Source organism: Mytilus trossulus, chromosome 2 (genome assembly GCF_036588685.1).
Source record: "Mytilus trossulus isolate FHL-02 chromosome 2, PNRI_Mtr1.1.1.hap1, whole genome shotgun sequence".
NCBI classification, from domain to species: Eukaryota; Metazoa; Mollusca; class Bivalvia; order Mytilida; family Mytilidae; genus Mytilus; species Mytilus trossulus.
Window position 1 is genome coordinate 82,856,341 of NC_086374.1, and position 24,101 is coordinate 82,880,441.

General features: G+C 34.7%; 1 protein-coding gene and 1 long non-coding RNA gene across 5 annotated transcripts; one reads left to right on the forward strand and one right to left on the reverse strand.

Moving 5' to 3' along the window:
- Positions 1-42: 42 nt before the first annotated feature.
- Positions 43-17,875, reverse strand: LOC134708159 (zinc finger protein 14-like). 4 transcript variants are annotated; one of them, XM_063568484.1, is made up of 4 exons: positions 17,670-17,739; positions 16,757-16,824; positions 3,619-3,684; positions 43-1,725 (listed from the first exon to the last, which is right to left on the reverse strand). In XM_063568484.1, exons 2-4 carry the CDS (start codon positions 16,809-16,811, stop codon positions 206-208), a joined length of 1,641 nt encoding a protein of 546 aa, XP_063424554.1. In that variant the 5' UTR covers positions 16,812-16,824; positions 17,670-17,739; the 3' UTR covers positions 43-205. The 4 variants fall into 4 exon arrangements, with proteins under 4 accessions (XP_063424554.1, XP_063424553.1, XP_063424552.1 ...); XM_063568483.1 differs by lacking the exon at positions 3,619-3,684 and having other exon boundaries at positions 44-1,725; positions 17,670-17,875; XM_063568482.1 differs by lacking the exons at positions 16,757-16,824; positions 17,670-17,739 and adding an exon at positions 5,282-5,559 and having other exon boundaries at positions 44-1,725.
- Positions 10,387-12,731, forward strand: LOC134705455 (uncharacterized). Its single transcript, XR_010105570.1, has 3 exons — positions 10,387-10,495; positions 11,403-11,483; positions 11,826-12,731. It is a non-coding gene; the product is annotated as an uncharacterized LOC134705455 (long non-coding RNA).
- Positions 17,876-24,101: the final 6,226 nt, after the last annotated feature.

Sequence of the window (24,101 nt, forward strand, 5' to 3'; positions counted from 1 at the left end):
AATCTCTAAAGCCTCGACCGCATTTTTGTATTGGGGTATAATAAAAGAAAAATGTTTTATTGTAGATTTTACTTCAGGAAATGGTCATGATTGTTTCAATATTTCATGCGTAGATTTATGTTCTCTAAGTAAGCACCAGGTTTGCTGCCATTTTCAGATAACGAAATTCCAATTAACTGGACTAATTATGTCTCGCTCTATTTAATCATTTCATGTGCCATATGAGATGGGCATTAAAATCAACGCCATTTTCTGCCTCATTGCCACACAAATGGCAAACAAATGGTTTCACTGGATTAATATGCAGTGTTTTATGAACCAAATACATGCTATATTCTCGGAAAATAATCCTACAGTGCTTACATTCATGGACCTTTCCCGCCGTCTCCATGTCGCAAAATAGTTTATCTGTATCCGACAACATAATTGTCTGAACGGACTTTTCGTCTGTTGAAATAACAGAAAGTTGTTGTGGCTCAGGTACTGGTCTATCAAAAAAGTTTCTGGACTGAACAGGCGAGTGTATCATTTGAGATGAAGCAATTGATTGGTCTACAGTAGCGATTGGGTGAATAGATCTTCGAGCAGACATACTTTCGTAATACTCCTCATTATTGTAAACTTCGTGGTCTGAAATAGGTTCCTTTTTTATACATCTTTCGTTAGATTTCAGCAGTCCAGTTGGATAAATATTAGTTTTGTGTACCTCGTATGTTTGGGAGGTATTCGGACTGCCGAATGGGTTGCTGTCATGTATTGTTTGACCCAGAAATTCAATATCAAACTCTTCGTTTTCGTTTAAACCGTTGTAATGGTTGTATTCCTCATTTTGTTCATTAGGTTTGTCGTAATGATTTGGTTCTGGGGTTGCACCTTCATTAGTATTGTTTTGGTGAGTATTGTTTATATAACTACAACCACCGGCTAGTTGACTTTTTACTTGATGTAGTGCAAGAGATTCTACTGATCTAAAAATCATTCCGCATTGTTTGCAATGATGCGCTCCTGTCTTCTCGTGGCACTTTTCATGCAGATTTCTCCTCCTTCCAGTCGCAAATGATTGGCTACAAAAACGACATTTGTATGGCTTTTCCCCAGTGTGTGAGCGCACGTGCACGCGTAGATCGTATGCGGTAAAGTACGATTTGCTACAAACCATACATTGGAATTGTTTCTGACCATTGTGGAACATCATGTGCTTTTTCAGAACGGTTTCGAAACTAAATGATCGCCCACATACGTCACACGAGTAAGGTTTATCACCAGTATGAGTTCTTAGATGAGTTCGCAAGGTCGTCATGTCCTTGAAGTTTTTGCCACAATGTTCACATTCGTGTGTTCGACTCTTGCTGCGCATGTGGGTTCTTTCGTGCTTACGACAGCTACCTTGGCTGTTAAATCGCTTTGCGCAAAAGCTACAAGAGAATGGTTTTTCACCCGTGTGTATGCGTTCATGTTCTTTGCGGTAGAAAGAGCGGGTAAAAACTTTCCCACAATATCGGCACTGTAAAGGATTCGGACACTGTGGGACTTCCATCGTCTCGTTAATCTCTACATGTTCATCGTCATCGGGCAATTCGGGCGACTCTGCAACCACCTCGGATTCTCCAACTGCTTCAGATGTAATAGTCGAAATCATCAAAGGCGTCGGATCCGCGGATTCGACAAGAACTTCTGTTTCATCTTGATTTGATGGTTCTTGATTATCCGTTTCCATGACAATCCCTACAAAAATAACAAAAATACAGTGACTCAGTGTTTCGAAATAGAAGAAGAAAAATATTTATATTAAAAGTGGTGTGGCATGATTGTTCTTGTGACAATAATCCACAAAGGATGCAAAATGTAAAAAAAACAAAAAAACAAAACAGAAAAAAAATATTTAAAAAATCGGATTACGATTTCGGTTACTTTAAAATATTTATAGATCTTGTTCTACTGATAATTTGAGCTTTTAAGATTATATTTATGTATCTATTATAGTTTGCGAATATTAAGCAAAACGCAAAAAAAATGTTAAAGATTATTTAACGTTTTAAATAACTTATATGATCTTATATATTAGGAGTTGTCTGACGATTTCGGACAAGCTGAATTAGTTGCAGAATTTACGAAATCAATAAAATTGTCATTTAGGGGGACCAATACCGATTTAAGCTATTTATTTATTTGGAAATCTTGTTGGTGCATCGTTTCTACTGTTACCCTTAAGTCTTTATTAAAGAATAGAAAACAAGAATGTGTCCATAGTACACAGATGCCCCACTCACACTTTCATTTTCTATGATCAGTGGCATTGAAATTAGAAAGATCACATCATAGACAATAGACAATACTGTTTTTTTTATTAAGTAAATATAAAAAAGAAAATGTGGTATGGTTGCCAATGAGACAACTATCCACAAAAGACCAAAATGACACAGAAATTAACAAGTATAGATCACCATTATTAATAAACCTCCCTTTATTAATAAACCTCAGACACATAGGTGTACAAGAGGACATCATATACACACGTATACACATGTTTATACTCAATACATTCACACTAAACTTAATAATGCTACATACATGAGAAAATATAGCAAATGTCAATTTACAAACTACCATAACTTTCAACTAAAAACCAACATAAATCACAAGTATCGTGTAAGAATTTTTAAAAATATTGCTAAGTTTTTGTAAAGTTCTACATGACAAAATGTTAAAAGCTGTTTCAATTTGTACTCCGTTGGATCTGAGACTACTATAACATAGCTTTCAAATTGCATGACTAAATACTGAACACATCCTAAAAAACTCTTGTATGTCGGTGGCTTAAAAAACTTGAATATTGTCAATTGCTTGTGTCGCAGGCATAAGTTATAACGCTGTGCACTTCGTACATTTTTAGAAACCCAAACAATCAAGCTACTTAGATGAAAAAAGGTTGACAACTGCTAAAACCACAACAAAAATAATTTGCCCATTTCCGACATGATGCTTTCCCATAATTGACCAAACACTTCACCATAAACTAGACCTAATAAACAAACTAATACATTGTTGACGATGCCAGAAACCACATACCTATGTCTCGCTTTTCAACTCTGTCAAGACTAGAACAAATGTCAAATGCTACTTTTTCATGTGCCTGTATCTAGTCAGGATCTGGTATTTAAATGGTTGCTGTTAGGTAGTGTCGGTCATATTTTATTTTGTTGCAAAGTGCTTTGTTAATGTAGACTTATCATTTTTCTACTGAATTGTTTAGTGTTCATGTCAGGGACTTTTGAAGCAGAGTTTAAGTTTTCTCATTGTTGAAGACAATTACAGCGAATTCCAAAGGCTTACATTCACATCAATGCACTTCATTAAACTTCAATAGTTGTCTGATTCTGTCATTCAAGATCAGTTTTGAAAATATATCATAATCTCCTGATGTTTTTTTGGTAATGCTGCAAATGACTATTCCTTTAATATATCAAGATGTGTTGATAATTGTGTGTTTTTTTTTATTGAAGTGTCATCCAAAGTATGCATGTTTGTGAATTATGGCAATTCTGTCTTCGTTCAAATGCATTTAATTAATAAAAATTCAATTAAAATACTTAAATATTTATTTAAAAAATCTCCTACATCTCCTACATCTGTTCTTAAACCTTCTGCCAATCCTTGATTTCTTTCTGGTAGGCATTCCTAATCCTACAACAAAGAATATAATATTAAAATAAAAAAAAATATCTTTCAATTTTATTCCATATGAAATTCATTATTCTGCGACAGTAATCTGAGATTAATTAAGGCTCAATAGTAATTAAACAATCGTGCCAGTATATTTAAAAAAATGTATACTGAAAAAGTAATCCAAATAATTTAGACGTCTTGCTGTTATATTTTTTCTTTGACACCTTACTTTGAAAAAAAAATATAATCGCCAATTCTTGTAATACTGATAAAGGCTAAAAGCAGACCAAGTACATGTACTTATATCATCATGTTTATAGTATTAAAAACAGACTCTCTAGGCAGATATGGCTTACTCATGGCATAATTTTTTTTTTTTATTAAGTAAATATAAAAAAGAAAATGTGGTATGATTGCCAATGAGACAACTATCCACAAAAGACCAAAATGACACAGAAATTAACAAGTGTAGATCACCATATGACCTTCTGTAGGATTTAATAATGAACCGGACATTATTTCCTAGTAAATACGGTCTCGGGACAATATTTACTTATTTATATGTGTCCTGGACACATTTTTCTATGAAAAACTGTCCTCAGGTATGAAAAAGTGTCCCTGAAAGTGGACATAATTAAAAACTATACTTCACAGAACATTTTTGTCCTCCTGGACTGTTTTTATATATATGATTAAATAACATGCATTGCTAATGGCTTCCACTTTCATCATGACATATGAATAAAACAACACGTAGCTGGTCACAGAGAACCACTAGTTTTTCTACATTTTCTTTTGCCTTCTTGTCATAGCACATGTCATAGCACATTTAGTACAGTTCTTCAAATTTAATTTTAAACTTTTCACATTTCCTTCTTATTTATAGTTCTCCTTTCATTTAGATTTGTATTATTAGGATATTTCTTATAACTTATATAGTTGTAAATCTCTCTGTATTCCTTTCCATCCATTTTTTATCATCATTTGTTTATATTAATCAATTTCTAATTAAACTTTCTTATTTTATTAAAATTTAAGCATAATAAAACATTATAATGACCATTGTTTTACTTACCTTGGAAGACATAATTTGTTAATAATAGTAGAATCTAATAATGTCCACCATGAAATAATGTCCTCTATTTCATAACATTCTGTAGTCAAGTGGACACTATTTCATAGATATTGCTATGACAATCTGTCCATTTAGGGGACAATAATCCATGGCAATGGACATTATTGAATACCTAAATTCTAGGAAATAGTGTCCATGTGGACACAATTTCCCAGGACACTATTTTGCCTTACACTTCAACAATGAGCAATCCCATACCGCATTGTCAGCTATAAAAGGCCACAATAAGACAATGTAAAACAATTCAAACGAGAAAACCAACGGCCTTATTTATGTATGTTAAAAAAATGTGTAACACACAAACAACTACAACCACTAAATAACAGGCTCCTGACTTAGGACAGACATATTATGTATTTAAAATAATGTGGCTGGGTTAAACATGTAAGCAGGATCCAACCCTCCCCCTGCTTTTAAAAGACTGCAATTAACAGATCCAAACATTAGTCTGAATTTCTTAAACTAACAATATAAATGAACATTTCATTCGTTATCAGACCTCATGTTGTTTATACACCTTGTCACTCGATCTTGTCACGTGTGATTCTAAATTATGCATCGGAAATCAATAGAAATGTCACGATCACAAAAAAAAAGTATTTCGTAAAATTACAAACTTTACATGGCTACAAAGAATTATAACTTAGGCGTGTACTTAAATATCAGGAAAACAGATTGTTCATCTGAAATATAAGTGATGATCGAATTTCTCATTGACCCAGTCCCATACACCGGTAAAAAATGGAGATTACCTTCCGATGTAGCTGAGACTACTATAACACAGAGATTGGTCACTCTCTGTACTGGCCAGTCACTGCCGTAGCACACGGTACGGTTGGTACGGTTCCGACCGTACCATTTTTAACTGCAGGTACGGAAAACCGTACCAAAAAAAATACAAAAATATATAAAAAAATATGTTAGAATATTATGCAAACTTTATACAATAAACGTTTTACATTTACTTCTGCCTGTTTTCATAAAGAAAAAACGTCTCTCAACGTTAAAACTTTAAAGTACAGAGCAACGTACGTAACTGCAGATCTTACCGTAATCGATTTATTGATTAGCAATTAATTAATTTATTAATTAATCGGAATCGTGCTATTGTTTTGATGCTGATGCGAATAATGTTTGGTGTTGTCCTGGATCATGCACTAATCTGACACAGATTAAATAAACAGAAATGTCATGATGGATAATCTGAAGAATGCTATAGCCAGCAACAATCGCCAGCTAATTTGGCAAATCTCAACCAATGTTGCTAGTTCTCTAAGGTTAACGCTTCAACTTCGTGACATTTCCACGGTAGAAGAAGCCGGCAGTTTTTCTTTCGATGAATTATCTCAAATTTTAATTCCAGATGATGTAGTCGTAGATACCAGCCTCATAGCAATCAAAACAATAGGCAATGGTAATTGTTTATACAATGCCACATCCTTAGGTTTAGCAGGTAACTGATTTATGTAATGATTTTTTTTTATAAAACCAACACAAGTCAAGTTCAAAATTAGTTGATTGATTGATTGTTGTTGATGTTTTCTTTACGTCCAGCTATCTGGGAAAATGTAATTATGAAATCCAGACGGAAGTCAGTTGAGGAACCAGTTCTCCCAAGGAAGAGAAGAATGCCTTCTAGATTTGAAACTGGGACGGCGACTGCAGAGTTTCATTCTACTCCTAAAGATTTCTACCGTCAAAAGTATTATCAAGCTGTTGACCATATTGTTCAAGCTATTACTGATAGATTCGAACAAGAAGACTTCACCATCTATCTAAATACAGAGCAAGTTCTTTTAAAATGCATCAAGGGCGTTGATTTCAGCGAAGAATTTAAGATAGTTTGCCAGTTTTATAAGGAAGATTTACACGAAGCAAATCTTCAATGCCAGTTAAGGCTATTTGCAACTATATTCGAATCAGCAACACCAAGGGAAGATATAGTCCTTGCCGATATCATTACGTTCATAAGAGGATTGACACCAAGAGAACGAGTGTTATTGTCAGAGGTTGTTGTCTTAAAACTAGTTTTAGTCCTGCCAGCAACAAATGCAACAAGCGAAAGGTCGTTTAGTACACTTCGTCATATCAAGACATATCTACGGTCGACCATGAAACAGGACAGGTTAAACGATCTCATGGTGCTGCATGTTCATAAAACAAGAACAGATAATTTGGACTTGAGTATCGCTAGGAAATTTGCATTCAAGGAATATCGTAAAAACATATTTGGAAAGTTTCAATAAATTTATTCTTTATACGTTTCTAAACATGAAACGTGTACTGATTACGGGTTTATAATTTGTTTACCGACCAAGGTGGCCTTGAAAAAGGAAAAGGCTTTCAATTTCTTGGGGGTATCATGGTTTGTTTTGGATAGGGAAAAAACTTTAAAATGAAAAAGAAAATCGACAAGGGGTGAAACATTCCTTATCATTCTAACATGAAAAAAAGTTTTCCTTTTTGCAAGGGTGATTTTGGCATTTTTCATCAAAGTAAAATCAGAGATGGAGAGTTCCCCCAACCGCTACCGGTAAAAATGATTAGTTCTTTGATATCGGAAACTGATTTCTTATGCAATAAATTTTTCAACCAGAAAAATACAAAGCCACCAAAATGTTAAAAAGGTGCAATGTAGTAAAAAGAAAAGTTGACAAACGAATCACTAACCAAAAAAATAATCGCGATCAATGGACAAGACAAGCTAGGGAACAAATAAGACGCACAAGGACACCATTCAACTGTGAAAACTAAAAACAAACAAGACACACAGACCCCAAAAATACTGGGGCGACATCAGGTGCTCCGAAAGGGTAAGTGAAGACATCCAAAAAAATCAGTGTAATTGTCAGTGGCGGATTCAGGGGGGGGGGGGGGGGGGCGTAGAGGGCGTACGCCCCCCCTTTGCTCGGACGTTTTTTTTTTTTGTTTTTTTTTTGTTAAATTATTTATCAGACTAGACTTCGTGAACTTTGCCATTTCCCGAGTATTTAATTTTTATACGACAATTCTTTACTTATGAAGATATTTTTCGGTGGTATTTACTGATTGTCAAGTCATGTGATTTGCTATGGTGGAGTTGACCAGTGCGTTGAAAAAACGGCAAACGGTCATTTTGAAATTCAAATTACAGTAATAAACATTGCTTAGGCTGAGGATGTCATGACAATCAGGAAACCTTCAAAGCAACACAGGATTGAGCAAGAACGTATTGACTTCTATTTCACTATTCCACCAAACAGAAAGTGATAGTAAATACTCTATAGACCATTGCACTCTCAAAAAAAGAAAGTTCCACAATATTATTTACCTACGAAAACATGTTTAACCCCAAATGCACCAGCTTATTTTATAAATAATAAAGTTGAATAATGAACCCCTGTCACCCGCCGCTTGTTCCAAGTCAAGAGCCTCTGGCCTTTGTTAGTCTTGTTATTATTTTATTTTTAGTTTCTTGTGTACAATTTGGAAATTAGTATGGCGTTCATTATCACTGTACTATATTTGTTAAGGGGCCAGCTGAAAGACGCCTCCAGGTGCGGAAATTTCTCGCTACATTGAACACCTGTTCGTGACCTTCTGCTGTTGTTTTTCTGTGGTCGGGTTGTTGTCTCTTTGACACATTCCCCATTTCCATTTTCAATTTTAGTATAAGCTCTAGAAAAATTTCAAGTCTCAGGTACGAACCATTCGATTTGAGGAGACAGTCTTAGATATTTGAGAGAGAAAAATTGACTCTGATTCTTGCCTTAAACAAAAATTCTGAATCGTATCTGGATTGAAAACAATAGTCTTGTCCAGTTTTTTGCTATTAAAAACGAAAATTCCCAACAAAATTATTTAGCATGAAATGAACATGATGAAAAAAACGGGCGTAGTTTTTTTTTTGTGCATGTTGTGGCCGGGGTGTCTGACTTGAATGTCTGTTTCGCCGGACTTATATATATTGAATACTTTGTAACCTGCCTACTGGGTGTGACCTTTATGTCTCCATTTGTCGACCATCATTCTAAATTCGTTGTCATTTCAGACACTTTCGTAATCTTTGGGGGATTTAGAACCCCTCACTTCGGTTCTCTAAGTTATGTTGGGTGAAACATATCAATCAAACATTTTGATAAAAACTGCTTGTTTGTCTTTTTTAACTCGTGTTGGTCGTATTGTAAATTTCATCGAATGTCAATGTCCATAAAAAATGTCCAACCCTTACACTTTTAATACAGCAACTATAAAATATACATGCCCCAAGCCAAGAACCGTTTAAATTGTGCATATTACACTTGTTTTATGTTTTTTAGCCGAAAAAAGGTCCGAAAACTTTTTCGCCTCGCTACGCTCGGCGATATTAAAAATCTTCGCCCCCCCTTTCCAAAATCCTGAATCCCCCCCTGATTGTGTAGGGCTCTCTTGCCTTACCGCTGAATCATCTTCCGTCCTTCAGGACTACCTCCACCATCTGATCAAGAATATATAAACAGTTTTATGTACACATTATATAAAGTTTCTGTTATATACAGCTAGTGTTCCATTTCACACGCTATTCGATGTTTATCTTTTGATCCATATAGATTTTGAAATGACCTTCTTTTCATCGGAGTTTTAGCTGACGAGTTGCATATGACAAAATCGTACACAATACATTTAAAAACGATACAAATAATCAAGAAACACAGTGATTTATTTCATTTCTCCATCTTGATAGTCGCTGTATGATTTTCAAAAAATCATTCAAGTTCCTACAAGGTCAAGACGACCACCCTAGTGTCGACTTCAGTGGTAGTCTTGAAAGTTCACATTAAAACATTTTTATCCCAACGCAATTTTACGCGTGGCCCAAGTCAGGAACCTCTTGCCAATGTTTCTTCTTGTTCTGTTTTCAGTTTTAGTTCTTTTGTGTGTAATGGAGTGTAGAAGAGCGAATTTCTTTGAGCTAGTTTACATCGTTGTTACTTGGCCGGATGCAGCCTACCCCATTGTGTGTTAGGATTTCGGTATTGTTTTGACACATTTCCCATTTCCATCCACTTTTCTATTCACTACATGGGAAAACGGTACTACTATTACCTTTTCCCCTGCATTAGGTTGGCTTTTTGTGAACCAAAGGCAGGTGAAGGAAGTGAACTTAGGAGCGCTGTGATTGGATGTAAGGGTACAATATATTTTTTTATTTATTTATGAATAACAGCAGTGTGTATATTTCATGTATTTACAATATAAATTTTGAAACCGATTGAAATATTTTTTAGAGAATTTGTGAAACGATTATTAATAAACTACAAAACCGGCAAGTGATTGGACCACAGACATTAAAAATTTTTTTTTCTTCAAGTTGTCAAGTAAAAAATACTGCTTTTCAAAAACAAATTTTAGTGCCAGGAAACACCTAGAATGCAGGATTTTTAACGCTATTAACCCCAGAGCTTCTGGGGGCCTTGAGCGGCCCCCATACCCCCTGCCGTAAGGGAGCCTCGCTTCGCGAGGCTGAAGGGACACTTCGTGTCCCTTAGGTTTATTTTCCAAAACCGTACCATTAATTTTGGACATGCTACGCCTATGCCAGTCAAATCGTATTTTCACGATGTCCACGGATGCGCGCGCATTCTGACTGATTAGACAAGAAGGACGATCAGCCATTGTTTACAAGCGTGGTGCAAAATAATAAGATATGTGGCTTATTAAGACGTTTTTATATCAGTAAGTATAATATTAAGATTAAAAATGTTAATTATTGTTTGAATATGTTCACATTAGCCTTATTTAGTGAATTTATAAGCGTAAATTTACAAATGAAACCTTGAAAATTTACCGCGTTTGACTTTTCAGTTCGTTAGACCGACTCGAGTTATTTTGTAAATATATAGGTTAAATTCAGAGAAACAGTTGGTTTTCTAGATGGTATTAAAACTTTCTTTCATATTTTTTCTTTACACTGATGTATACTTTGTCATAATTTGATATACCAGCAAAAAGCTATTGATCCCTTTTTGTGGGGAGATTTACCACATGAAGGTTTTCAAAATGGCCGATGTAAATTTTGAGTCAATTTCTGTTGTGCTAGGATATAATTCAGTTGAATAATTTGTTTTCCCAAATGGCATTAAAACATTCCCTTGTATTTCTTCTTTCTACTAATGTTTACCCTGTCATAATTTGATATACCAGCAAAAAGCTATTGATCCCTTTTTGTGGGGAGATTTACCACATGAAGGTTTTCAAAATGGCCGATGTAAATTTTGAGCCAATTTCTGTTGTGCTAGGGTATAATTCAGTTGAATAATTTGTTTTCCCAAATGGCATTAAAACATTCCCTTGTGTTCTTCCTTCTACTAATGTTTACTTTGTCATAATTTGATATACCAGCATACTGCTATTTACCCCCTTTTGTGTGGGGGGGGGGGGTCCCCATGATGAAGACTCCCAAATGAAAAATTTGAAAAAGGTAAGTTTGTCCACATTTTAAACAAATCCATCAATTTACCATGGCTATTAGTTTGTTTAAGTAAAGTTGCAGACCCTATTCTGAGTATTCATTTATCATGTTTATAGTCTAGAAGCATAAGTAAGTTTTCAATGTTACTGATTATAATTTTATTTATTGTAGAAATGACTCTCCGAAAGAAATCCCGTTTGGGACGACCGAAAAAGAACAGCCATCAGAAAAAAGAACCAAAGCATAAAATTGGTAAGTTTGTTTTTCAACATGATAACATTTAAATATTTGCTGACTTTGAATACCAATGAATAAGGTTTACTGTAATATCCATTACTTTATACATAGGTCACTGAGTTCATTGCATGTCTAATGCTGAAGAAAAATGCTTCATTCCCTTTGTCATTTAGGTGAACCCCATCTCTAAGGTGGTTATGTCTGAAGCACTTGTGGTTCCAAAATTTAATGCCTGCTGTCTGTGGTGTTTTCTCTGACAAATGTGTTATAATAGTCTCAGATGGCATACATGTAGGAAGTAAAGTTTACAAGTAAGACAAATAGTCTATTGAACTCTATCTTTTTTTTTTAATTTAGAATGCCAAAGAGGAAAAGATGTAGAAATTAACAAATGGAGTTAAAAAGAGAGTAATCCTCGACAATGAACAGCTGTTGGTACCAGTATGGAGGAGACATCTGTTCCAGTTTCAATCCACACTGAAGATGGAAAGAGAATGAAAAAATATGAACGCTTAAATTTGATTGTCATGCTGTTTCTTTTTCTAGCACCAGTGAAAGGCACAGAGCAACTGATTGCACAAGAAATTGAGATATTTGCAGTGAATGAGACACACAATAAAGATGAAGAATCTTGCCATCTCCCTTTCACTGTATGCAATTTATTACAAGTTATCATCGCTGATACATGTATATATCCTTAGCTGTACAGATACCAAAATTTGCATAACCCAGATCAGTTGCAGGGAAATTATCATAAAACTCTCAGTTATCATTGACAGTAACATTATGAATAAATGTTTGATAATAAAAATATTATTTATACCTGGAATTGATTTTGTTCTCTCTCATTTTGGTTTAGTTATTGAAAAAGGATGGAATAATGTGTAGTGATATTTTAGATATATTGTATACATTAATACATGTACAAGTTCTGATTCTCAGTCTGACTGGTCCTTTTCATTTTAGAATACTGGGATGTATGTAGGTGTCTTTTTACAGATGTAATTTGGTTTATTCAAACGCCACACCACATTTATTGGTTTATAGGTTTTATTGATATGATTACTGTGGGGGAAAAACAACAAACATGATCATAAAATTGTACGGCTTGTGATTATGGTTAAATCTATTATCATGCCTTTATTATGTATGTGCTTTCCCAAAGTAAGGAGCCTGTAATTCACTGGTGTGTTGCTGTATACATCATATTTGGATTTTTTTCTTATTATTTTGTTCATAAATAAGACAGTGAGTTTTCTTGTTTGATGTGTTAAACCTTTTTCTTAAATAGACCTTGTATTGTTGACAGTGCAATATGAATTTTACGCATTGCTTAGAGCCTTTTGGTCACCTTAAAATGTTGATGTCTGTATCATTTGGTTTCTTGTGGAGAGTTAAACATTATATTGCATATACTGTACAGAAAAAAATGAATGTCATACACTCGCAAATCAATATGTAATAAAAAAAAAATGAAATATTTGCCACTGGACGTTTAGCAACCATCAATTAAATCAACCTGATCAACAACAACAAAAATGAAATATTTGTCACTGGACGTTAAGCAAGCATCAATTTAATCGGCCTGATCAACAACAAAGGAAGACACCTTTTCGTGCAGTTTGTATAAAGTAAAAAAAAAAGGGTTTTAACTAACAATCAAGTCAAAATGTTGTTTCACTATTCACACAGGTCCATGTCTGTTTCAAAATTAAAAGGAGATGTTTCTAGTCTAAAAGTAAAAAAAAAAGAAGGGAAACATGTACATTACGCTTACAAGATGGTTAATCCCTTTATATTCGAGGTCAAAAGTGAGACTTGTATTGCAATTTTCTATTAAATGATCATTAAGTGTAAGTCCTAACTAAATGCACAATCCGTGAAAAGGAGAAACCATAAATTTACCGACGATCATAAAAACAACTGAATGCAAGCTCATAGTATTTCGAAAAACACAATTAGAAAACAATTTACAGACAATCATAAAAAATCAACCCAATACAAACCAAATTAATAATGAACCCAGAAAGTAATCATTTTTTAATGATCTATACAAATTATAAATATTATAAGACAAAGTCGATCATGATAAACGATATTTGTCAAACAATATTTATTATTTAATTCTATAATTTGTAAATAATATTTTCGGAAGGAGTGTGAAAACCTGTGGTGTAACTACTTCGTGTGTACCAGGTGTCAAATAAAACTCATTTTAACAGGTTGTGATTTACCTGACCATCGGATAATTCAAGCCGAATATACATGTCACACTGTGACATTATGTCTCCGAGACAGGTGTATATTTAATAGAAACCCATTATGAAACAATCAAATAATTAACTCCGATACATGACATACAATTTATTACGTATTAATTATTTAATATCGTATTTTTAATACAATATCAAATCTGAGACTACTATAACACTATATGGCCGTAATCTTCAGCCGTAATTAACCTTTATTTGGAAAAACAAAAACAGAAGCCTTTTTCCATTTTTTTTTCAATCATTCATGAAAATTAAAAAAAAATATTAAATAGTATCGATTATGAGATTTATATATCTGAATTCCACTTTTAGTTAGCACGTGTATACGTGTATCAAAACTATATCCCAGCCAATTCACAAATGCACCTGTTTTTACAGGTAGGTAAAACAGGTAAAACATTTGTATATTTGATCGGGGGATTGTTTATATGATTCCTTGATTGGATGAAATAAACGGGACCTGTTTCAACAACTTCGTTTGTCGGATTTATGAGAATTAACAATCCATTCTCAATCATAGTCGCATAGCTTATTTTAATTACTTTTAAAACATGTTTATTATGAAAAACTATTAAAATACATTTATTATTATAAACTATTATAATATGATAATTATTAAAGTAGGATAATCATAATAATAGGAATAATAATGACAGCATAGAAAATTATATTTTGCTTTGTATTATTCATTTTTAATCGAACAGTTACATGTCGTCTGCTAACGGTAAAATACGAAACTACGTTAAATTAACGCAGCTAGCTTTTTTGAGTGTAGCCGGTTTAATAGGGAAATCGAGAGTGACCAATCTCTGTGTTATAGTAGTCTCAGGATGTAGTCAGTAAATTCAAGTATATAACTGCACTTTTTTCCATCTAAAGCGATTATAAACAAACAATAATGATTATAACAAATGATATATTAACACTTACCGAAATATAAACCTCTTTAAACATACACATTCGCTAAATAATAATTTCTCTTCAGCAGTCAAAGATGGCGGATTTTTCCATCTTGTCGATCTCATCAAATCACGTGACACGGATGTTATCGATGACACAAATATAATCACGATTTGACTGGTCAGTACAGGAAGTGACCAATCTCTGTGTTATAGTAGTCTCAGGTTGGATTTGCAGTATAATATTGTGGAATATATTTATTTCTAAGCAGTTTTATTTCCTGTTTTTGACATTTAAAAAGATAATGAAATTCATCCCCTATTCCATTTCACCAAAGATGACAAATTCGTGCATTTTTTGGAATTCCGGACCATCTTCCCATTTCTACAGGAATTTTTAAATATGAACATCTGAGTTTTGCCATATAAATCCTGTCACACAGCTTCAACTTTATCAAATAGGTTTCCAAACTAAATTCCTCTTTATAAAATGAATAAAATGCACCTCTTGAAGAGTTATTCATTTGTGAAAACCAATATATGTCTCTGATTCCAGTTTATCCAATGGAAGTTGATTTTGCCAAATAAAACTAATTCCATTTTCGTCAAATATGGATTTAACGTACGTAATCCATTTAAATTTTGTGGGGTTTTGAAAATGTAATTTGAGCATTAATTTATACATAATGGAAGATAACTTGTTATTTTCCGATAACAAGTTATTCCAAAACAACACGTACCATTTTACGTTTAATAATGGTTTCTAAAGGGAATCTTCCGAGTTCCCCATACACCATATAATTTGGTGTACTGCTTCTTAATTTCAAAATGTTTTTGCAAAAATAGAGAATGTGTGTACTAAGTTTTAAGTTGATATGACTTCAACTTCTTCAAAAACTACCTTGACCAAAAATGTTTACCTGAAGCGGGACAGACGGACCAACAGACCAGAAAACATAATGCCCCCGTCTACCTATCGTAGGTTTAACCTGAGGCTGGACATACGGGCGGACGAATGGGCGAACTGACCCACGGACCAGAAACCATATATATATATACTGCCCTCTCAAATAGCGACTATCGTAGGTGGCGCATAAAAACATTACAAATAGTTCTTTATCATGTTTATGAACCCTAAGTCCTCCAAAATGTCGGCAATATTGACTCAATCAAAGATAAAGTCTTTCTGAACTTTTTTTTCTATGCAAAGATTATATTTGTTTATGATAGTTTCAAACAAGATATTTGATGAATATAAACGTTAAAATGTAAAATATATAGTTTTAATTAGTTTAGGTGGCAGCTGAATGACTCCTCTGGGTTCGGGAGTTTCTCGCTGCATTGAAGACCAATTGGTGGCCTTCGGCTATTGTCTGCTCTATGGTCGGGTTGTTTTCTCTCTCACACATTCCCCATTTCCATTCTCAATTGTATTTTTAAAGAGGCAATAACTACAGACGATATCGAATATGTTGATTTGTGTAAGTTTTGTCTTGTTGGTCATTTTTGTACTAGAATAATCTGTCTATCTGTTATAATTTGTTCAATGTAATTGGCATACAATACTAAACCAAGAAGGTTTGAATTCGTCATTTAAAGTCAAACTCTTACAAGCATGACCATGGCAAGAAGTCGTCTATTATGTTGTAAATGAAAGATCTATGGTAGTTCTCAAAAAATTTCAAGAATTTCTACCCCAATAAGATTTCGCTTCCTATAGAGGGTTTCGACATGATACTGAGAAAATCATTTTAAATTTAACGGTTATCGGATGTCAAGCGATAGATTTTTAAATTTTCCCTCTGGAAAAATCACATTTAATCATGACTGTGACACTTTGACGTGTAAAACAAGAAAATATATATTTAGGGCTGGGTATTCCGATTAATATTCAGATCTATCTAAATTCGAGTGCTTGTTTGAAGACCACTAGACGTAAATATATATAAGGCATTTTCAAGTTATCCGAGTTTAGATAATAACGTAAGAAAAATATGAAAATAATTGTAGAAAAGGGGAGAAAAGGCGGGTATTTGTAGCAATTACAAATAGAGTATAAAATGTATAGTAATTTTTAATTAAAGTTCAACCTTTACTAAGTTTACTTAGAACTCACTTTTAAATCTTCTTCGCTTCTTTGGACACCAGTTCAACTTTGCTTTCTTCCGCATACAGGCTTCTGAACTGTAAAATATATATATAGGATCAGCGCTAGCTGCTGTTGTTTCATATTACAACCAAAAAAACCGGACCAAGGCATAAGCACATGGTCGTATGGTCTTCAATTAATTCAGACTAAAAATAGTCGGTTGTATGCTGGTAAGTGTATATAATTATAGGAATTAAAATATCATCAACATGATTTGTCGTTTCTATTGCTGAGCGTATAAAACGTAATAATTATCAACATGTACTAATCAAGTTAAACATTAATTTTGTTATAACTTATACATATCAAATTATATCAAATAGAACATCCTTGTTACTATTGAGGAATTAATTTGAAATAGGAGCATGACAAAAGTTATTTACTGGAAGCTATGCCAATTTTACACATGTACACACTAGCTGTATATTAATTATCTGACTACAATCATTAATTCTCCAGATGTTCTATGCGATAACTGTGTGTGCATATAGTAAAATACAAAACGTGTCACGTGTTACATTGCAGGATGTCCAGTAATCTACAAATCTGATAAAATAACTAATTAATTCCATACCAGACAATACGACATCAATCAATAAGATGGAAGTTTTGACTTTAACGCTGGCAGGACTTTGCAAAGATATGAAAGAAACGCCAATGCCTGAGTTACTAGTTCCATTGATTTTCTGACGACATCCTGATTATGTTTCAGAAATTGTGAATTCATATGAACTAATAAGGCAGGCATCTCGAAGACAAAGACTTTAATTTTCTCAGTACTACAAATTTCCGTTGATCTTTTTTATGAAAAATAAAATGTTTAAATCCAGCAAAAAGTAAACATCATGTGACAGTGTGCGTATACATATTTAAAGCTTACCTTAACACGTATTCCAAATCCAAATTGTTCTTGAAATACTGTCCACCCTGCCAGACGGTTGTTAAGAATAATCAAGAATCTGGTGTACTTGATAAGGGCAGACAACTAGCTATACTAGAAACCAGACGATGCAGACAGTTATCGTCTGCTAAAGCGTCAGAAATCTGCAGATGTTTTTCAATGACTTGCTGATTATCTGGAATTTCTGAAGTATCTGGCGATCAATGATTCTGGTAGTAACTAATATCTTTAGAGAGAAGGAATGAGTTTGTTAGCTAGAGGAAACATTTATACATGTGCAGCGAAATTCTACAAATTTTGATTATGAAGGAAAATAATATAGAGGCCCATAGGGTTGTCATTTCTCTATTAATCATCTGGACAATCATGTGATAATTCATATGGGTAAAAAATTATTGATAAAGTTGGATATACCAAAAGTCCATACTTGACTGGACGTCCATATTCACAAGATCATACAAGCTAGTATATATACAAATATAGATATATATCCCTTAATTTATACAAATTCTGTATTTTCTCTAGCTAAATATCAAGTAGTAAAGGACTTACAAGAGGCATTATAACGATGATATTATTGACTACTTTTCACTATGCCAATCTCACTATTTCGGTAAAGTTCCATAAACAGCATAAAACATAAACAAAATATAAAAGATAGACGGGCGAACTTGATTTGTCTTAATAATTCCAGTATAAACAGACAAACAATAGTAAATAAAACACAACATAGAAAACTGATGACTGAGCAACACGAACACCACCAAAATCTGAGAGTGATCTCAGGTGCTCCGAAATGATTAGCACATCCTGCTCATCATGCGACAACCATCAGGTTGCTCATGTTAGTACAAACCCGGTTATAAGTGTTATTCGGTAGGTCACATTCCGGGAAAGGGAACTGGATTGTAATAATGACAATTGGAACATATCCGCTATCACCTGTGAAACGGATTATTACATAACAGTCAACCAACATGCGATGGCGTCCGTACAATTATAACGAAGGATGAGATTTACTTCTCTCCGTGAACTCTTGGTTTCTTTCACAATTTCTTTACTGCTCTCCTTGAACTCTTGGTTTCTTTCACAATTTCATTAATTTTTGTATATTAAAATATTCAGGCCTAAGGGCGTCAGTGGAGGAACATGCATTTTCGCAATGTGTCTATGGTACAATAAGATTGAAACCGTTTATATTATAACACATGGTAAATTAAGTTCAGTTTAAACATAAACTATACCGGCGTCAAAAAATAAAGCAGAAAAACGTGAACAAAATTAAGCGTTCTTGCTTTGATTGGTTACATATGTCCTATAACATCTTCACTAATAAATGCCTACGATCCAGTCCCCTCCTCTCCAGATGAAAAGAGATGGGCACTAATGAAGAAACCACAAGTGGAGCCAGAGTTGCTTCCAGAGCATATTTGTTCCTACCCGGCCAGTTTTAGGATGAATAGAAATGATCATACCCGGCAAGCTTTGGGATGAGTAGATGTTATAAAGTTCACCTCACTTTATTACCGTATCATCTGTTACAGTAATTATAATTGACAGATCAGCAACTCTCACATGTCTGCACGTTCTTAAATAAACATGCAATTAAATAGATCAATTGAAGTTCTTATACACATGTTGTCATTCTGTAGTCTGACCATCAAACGATGTACTTGTTAATAAATAAGTTATAGAAACTGGATTGTATTATTACATAGCAAATATATTACAGTAGAGATGAGCAGTAATAAGGGAGTCATAAGTTGAGCCAGAATTGCTTCCAGAGCATATATGTTCATACTGAGCCAGCGTTTGGATGAATAGCGATGAGCAATAATAAGCGTCATAAGTTGATCCAGTATTGCTTCCAGGAGCATATAAATTCATTTCCAGCAAGCTTTGGGATAAATAGAGATAGGCAGTTATAAGAAAGGGGAGTCATAAGTTGAGCCAGTATTGCTTCCAGAGCATATATGTCCATACTGAGCCAGTGTTTGGATGAATATTGAATAGCGATGAGCAATAATCAGGGAGCTACGAAATGAGCCAGAATTGCTTCAAGAGAATATATGTTCATACCAAGCCAGTATTTGGATGAATAGAGATGAGCAATAATGAGGGAGCCACAAGTTGAGCCAGAATTGCTTCCGGAGCATATATTTTCATACTGAGCCAGTATTTGGATGTTGAATCTGTTAAGATCATAATTCAAAAAAGAAACTGAGCATCTAAGTTGTGCAAAATAATGTTTAGGTTACGATTGCCAAAGTCATAATATTTTGGTACTTGGGCTTTTGAATTCAATTTAAGATTTTCTAGTTCGTTTTTAAATTTACCTAAGGAGTCAATGTTGCGTGTCACCACATTAATAGAACGAAAAGAGAACAGGCTTAAAGCAATAACCAAGGAACCACGAGTTCAGCCAGTATTGCTTCCAGAGCATATATGCTCATACTGAGCCAGTATTTAGATAAAGAGAGATGCGCAATAATCAAGGAACCACAAGTTGAACCAGAATAACTTCCAGAACATGTAAGTTCATACCCAGTCAGTGTTTAGATGAATAGAGATAAGCAGTGATAAGGGTACCACGAGTTGAGCCAGAAATGCTTCCAGAGAATATATATTCCTAATCGGCCAGTCAGTTTACGATGAAAAGATGTGCAATAATGAAGTAGCCAGAATTGCTTTGAGAGCATATTTGTTCATAATCGGTCAGTTGATGAAGAGCTGAGCAAGAATACAGGAACAAAAGAGAATTGATTCCAGAGCATATATATGTTCATAATCGGCCAGTGTTTGGATGAATAGAGATTAACAATAATCAGGAAACCACAAGTTAATCAAAAAATACTCCCAGAGCATTTATGATCATACTGAGCCAGTGTTTGGATGAATAGAGATGAGCAATAATAAGGGAACAAAGAGTTGAACCAGAATTACTTCAAGCACATATATGTTTATATGCCCGGCCAGTGTTTGGATGAATAGAAATACACAATAATAAGGGAAACACAAGTTGATCCAGTATTGCTTTCAGGAGCATATATGTTCATACCCAGCAAGCTTTAAGATAAATAAAGATAGGCAGTAATAAGGCAGTCCTAAGTTGAGCTGGAACTACTTCTAGAGCATATAAGTTTATACTGAGCCAGTATTTAGATGAATAGAGATAAGCAATAATAAAGGAACCACAAATTGACCCAGAATTGCTTCCAGAGCATATATGTTCATACTGAGTCAGTGTTAGGGTGAATAGATTTGAGCCATTGTAAGTGAACAACATGTGAAGTCAGAATTGCTGCCAGAGCGTATATGATCATACTGAGTCAGTGTTAGGGGGAATAGAGTTGAGCCATTATAAGTGAACAACAAGTGAAGTCAGAATTGCTGCCAGAGCGTATATGATCATACTGAGTCAGTGTTTACATGAATAGACCTGAGTAATAATAAAGGAACCACAAATTGACCCAGAATTGCTTCCAGGGCATATATGTTCATACTGAGTCAGTGTTAGGGTGAATAGAGTTAAGCCATTATAAGTGAACAACAAGTGAAGTCAGAATTGCTTCCAGAGCGTATATGATCATACTGAGTCAGTGTTAGGGTGAATAGAGTTGAGCCATTATAAGTGAACAACAAGTGAAGTCAGAATTGCTTCCAGAGCGTATATGATCATACTGAGTCAGTGTTAGGGTGAATAGAGTTGAGCCATTATAAGTGAACAACAAGTGAAGTCAGAATTGCTTCCAGAGCATTAATGATCTTACTGAGTCAGTGTTAGGGTGAATAGAGTTGAGTCATTTTAAGTGAACAAGCGAAGTCCGAATTGCTTCCAGAGCGTATATGATCATACTGAGTCAGTGTTAGGGTGAATAGAGTTGAGCCATTTTAAGTGAACAACAAGTGAAGTCAGAATTGCTGCCAGAGCGTATATGATCATACTGAGTCAGTGTTAGGGTGAATAGAGTTGAGCCATTATAAGTGAACAACAAGTGAAGTCAGAATTGCTTCCAGAGCGTATATGATCATACTGAGTCAGTGTTAGGGTGAATAGAGTTGAGCCATTATAAGTGAACAACAAGTGAAGTCAGAATTGCTTCCAGAGCGTATATGATCATACTGAGTCAGTGTTAGGGTGAATAGAGTTGAGCCATTATAAGTGAACAACAAGTGAAGTCAGAATTGCTTCCAGAGCGTATATGATCATTCTGAGTCAGTGTTAGGGTGAATAGAGTTGAGCCATTATAAGTGAACAACAAGTGAAGTCAGAATTGCTTCCAGAGCGTATATGTTCATACTGAGTCATTGTTAGGGTGAATAGAGTTGAGCCATTATAAGTGAACAACAAGTGAAGTCAGAATTGCTTCCAGAGCGTATATGATCATACTGAGTCAGTGTTAGGGTGAATAGAGTTGAGCCATTATAAGTGAACAACAAGTGAAGTCAGAATTGCTTCCAGAGCGTATATGATCTTACTGAGTCGGTGTTAGGGTAAATAGAGTTGAGCCATTATAAGTGAACAAGTGAAGTCAGAATTGCTTCCAGAGCGTTACCCGTATATGATCATACTGAGTCAGTGTTAGGGTGAATAGAGTTGAGCCATTATAAGTGAACAACAAGTGAAGTCAGAATTGCTTCCAGAGCGTATATGATCATACTGAGTCAGTGTTAGGGTGAATAGAGTTGAACCATTATAAGTGAACAACAAGTGAAGTCAGAATTGCTTCCAGAGCGTATATGATCATACTGAGTCAGTGTTAGGGTGAATAGAGTTGAGCCATTATAAGTGAACACGTGAAGTCAGAATTGCTTCCAGAGCGTATATGATCATACTGAGTCAGTGTTAGGGTGAATAGAGTTGAACCATTATAAGTGAACAACAAGTGAAGTCAGAATTGCTTCCAGAGCGTATATGTTCATACTGAGTCAGTGTTAGGGTGAATAGAGTTGAGCCATTATAAGTGAACAACAAGTGAAGTCAGAATTGCTTCCAGAGCGTATATGTTCATACTGAGTCATTGTTAGGGTGAATAGAGTTGAGCCATTATAAGTGAACAACAAGTGAAGTCAGAATTGCTTCCAGAGCGTATATGATCATACTGAGTCAGTGTTAGGGTGAATAGAGTTGAGCCATTATAAGTGAACAACAAGTGAAGTCAGAATTGCTTCCAGAGCGTATATGATCTTACTGAGTCGGTGTTAGGGTAAATAGAGTTGAGCCATTATAAGTGAACAAGTGAAGTCAGAATTGCTTCCAGAGCGTTACCCGTATATGATCATACTGAGTCAGTGTTAGGGTGAATAGAGTTGAGCCATTATAAGTGAACAACAAGTGAAGTCAGAATTGCTTCCAGAGCGTATATGATCATACTGAGTCAGTGTTAGGGTGAATAGAGTTGAACCATTATAAGTGAACAACAAGTGAAGTCAGAATTGCTTCCAGAGCGTATATGATCATACTGAGTCAGTGTTAGGGTGAATAGAGTTGAGCCATTATAAGTGAACAAGTGAAGTCAGAATTGCTTCCAGAGCGTATATGATCATACTGAGTCAGTGTTAGGGTGAATAGAGTTGAACCATTATAAGTGAACAACAAGTGAAGTCAGAATTGCTTCCAGAGCGTATATGTTCATACTGAGTCAGTGTTAGGGTGAATAGAGTTGAGCCATTATAAGTGAACAACAAGTGAAGTCAGAATTGCTTCCAGAGCGTATATGTTCATACTGAGTCAGTGTTAGGGTAAATAGAGTTGAACCATTATAAGTGAACAACAAGTGAAGTCAGAATTGCTTCCAGAGCGTATATGATCATACTGAGTCAGTGTTAGGGTGAATAGAGTTGAGCCATTATAAGTGAACAACAAGTGAAGTCAGAATTGCTTCCAGAGCGTATATGATCATACTGAGTCAGTGTTAGGGTGAATAGAGTTGAGCCATTATAAGTGAACAACAAGTGAAGTCAGAATTGCTTCCAGAGCGTATATGATCTTACTGAGTCGGTGTTAGGGTAAATAGAGTTGAGCCATTATAAGTGAACAAGTGAAGTCAGAATTGCTTCCAGAGCGTTACCTGTATATGATCATACTGAGTCAGTGTTAGGGTGAATAGAGTTGAGCCATTATAAGTGAACAATAAGTGAAGTCAGAATTGCTTCCAGGGCATTTATGATCTTTCTGAGTCAGTGTTTAGATGAATAGACCTGAGTAATAATAAAGGAACCACAAATTGACCCAGAATTGCTTCCAGAGCATATATGTTCATACTGAGTCAGTTTTAGGGTGAATAGAGTTGAGCAATAATAAGTGAACAACAAGTGAAGCCTGAACTACTTCCAGGGCATTTATGATCTTACTGGGCGAGTGGTTATATAATGAAAAGAGATGAGCAATTGATAATTTCTATGTAGAGT

Excerpts from the sequence above, each read along its gene's own strand:
- LOC134708159 (XM_063568484.1), bottom strand. The coding sequence starts at position 16,811 with ATGCGGAAGAAAGCAAAGTTGAACTGGTGTCCAAAGAAGCGAAGAAGA. Across the intron at positions 3,685-16,756 it reads GAAGCGAAGAAGATTTAAAA|GATTAGGAATGCCTACCAGA; the intron begins GTGAGTTCTAAG and ends TCTTTGTTGTAG. Across the intron at positions 1,726-3,618 it reads TAAGAACAGATGTAGGAGAT|GGATTGTCATGGAAACGGAT; the intron begins GTAGGAGATTTT and ends TTATTTTTGTAG.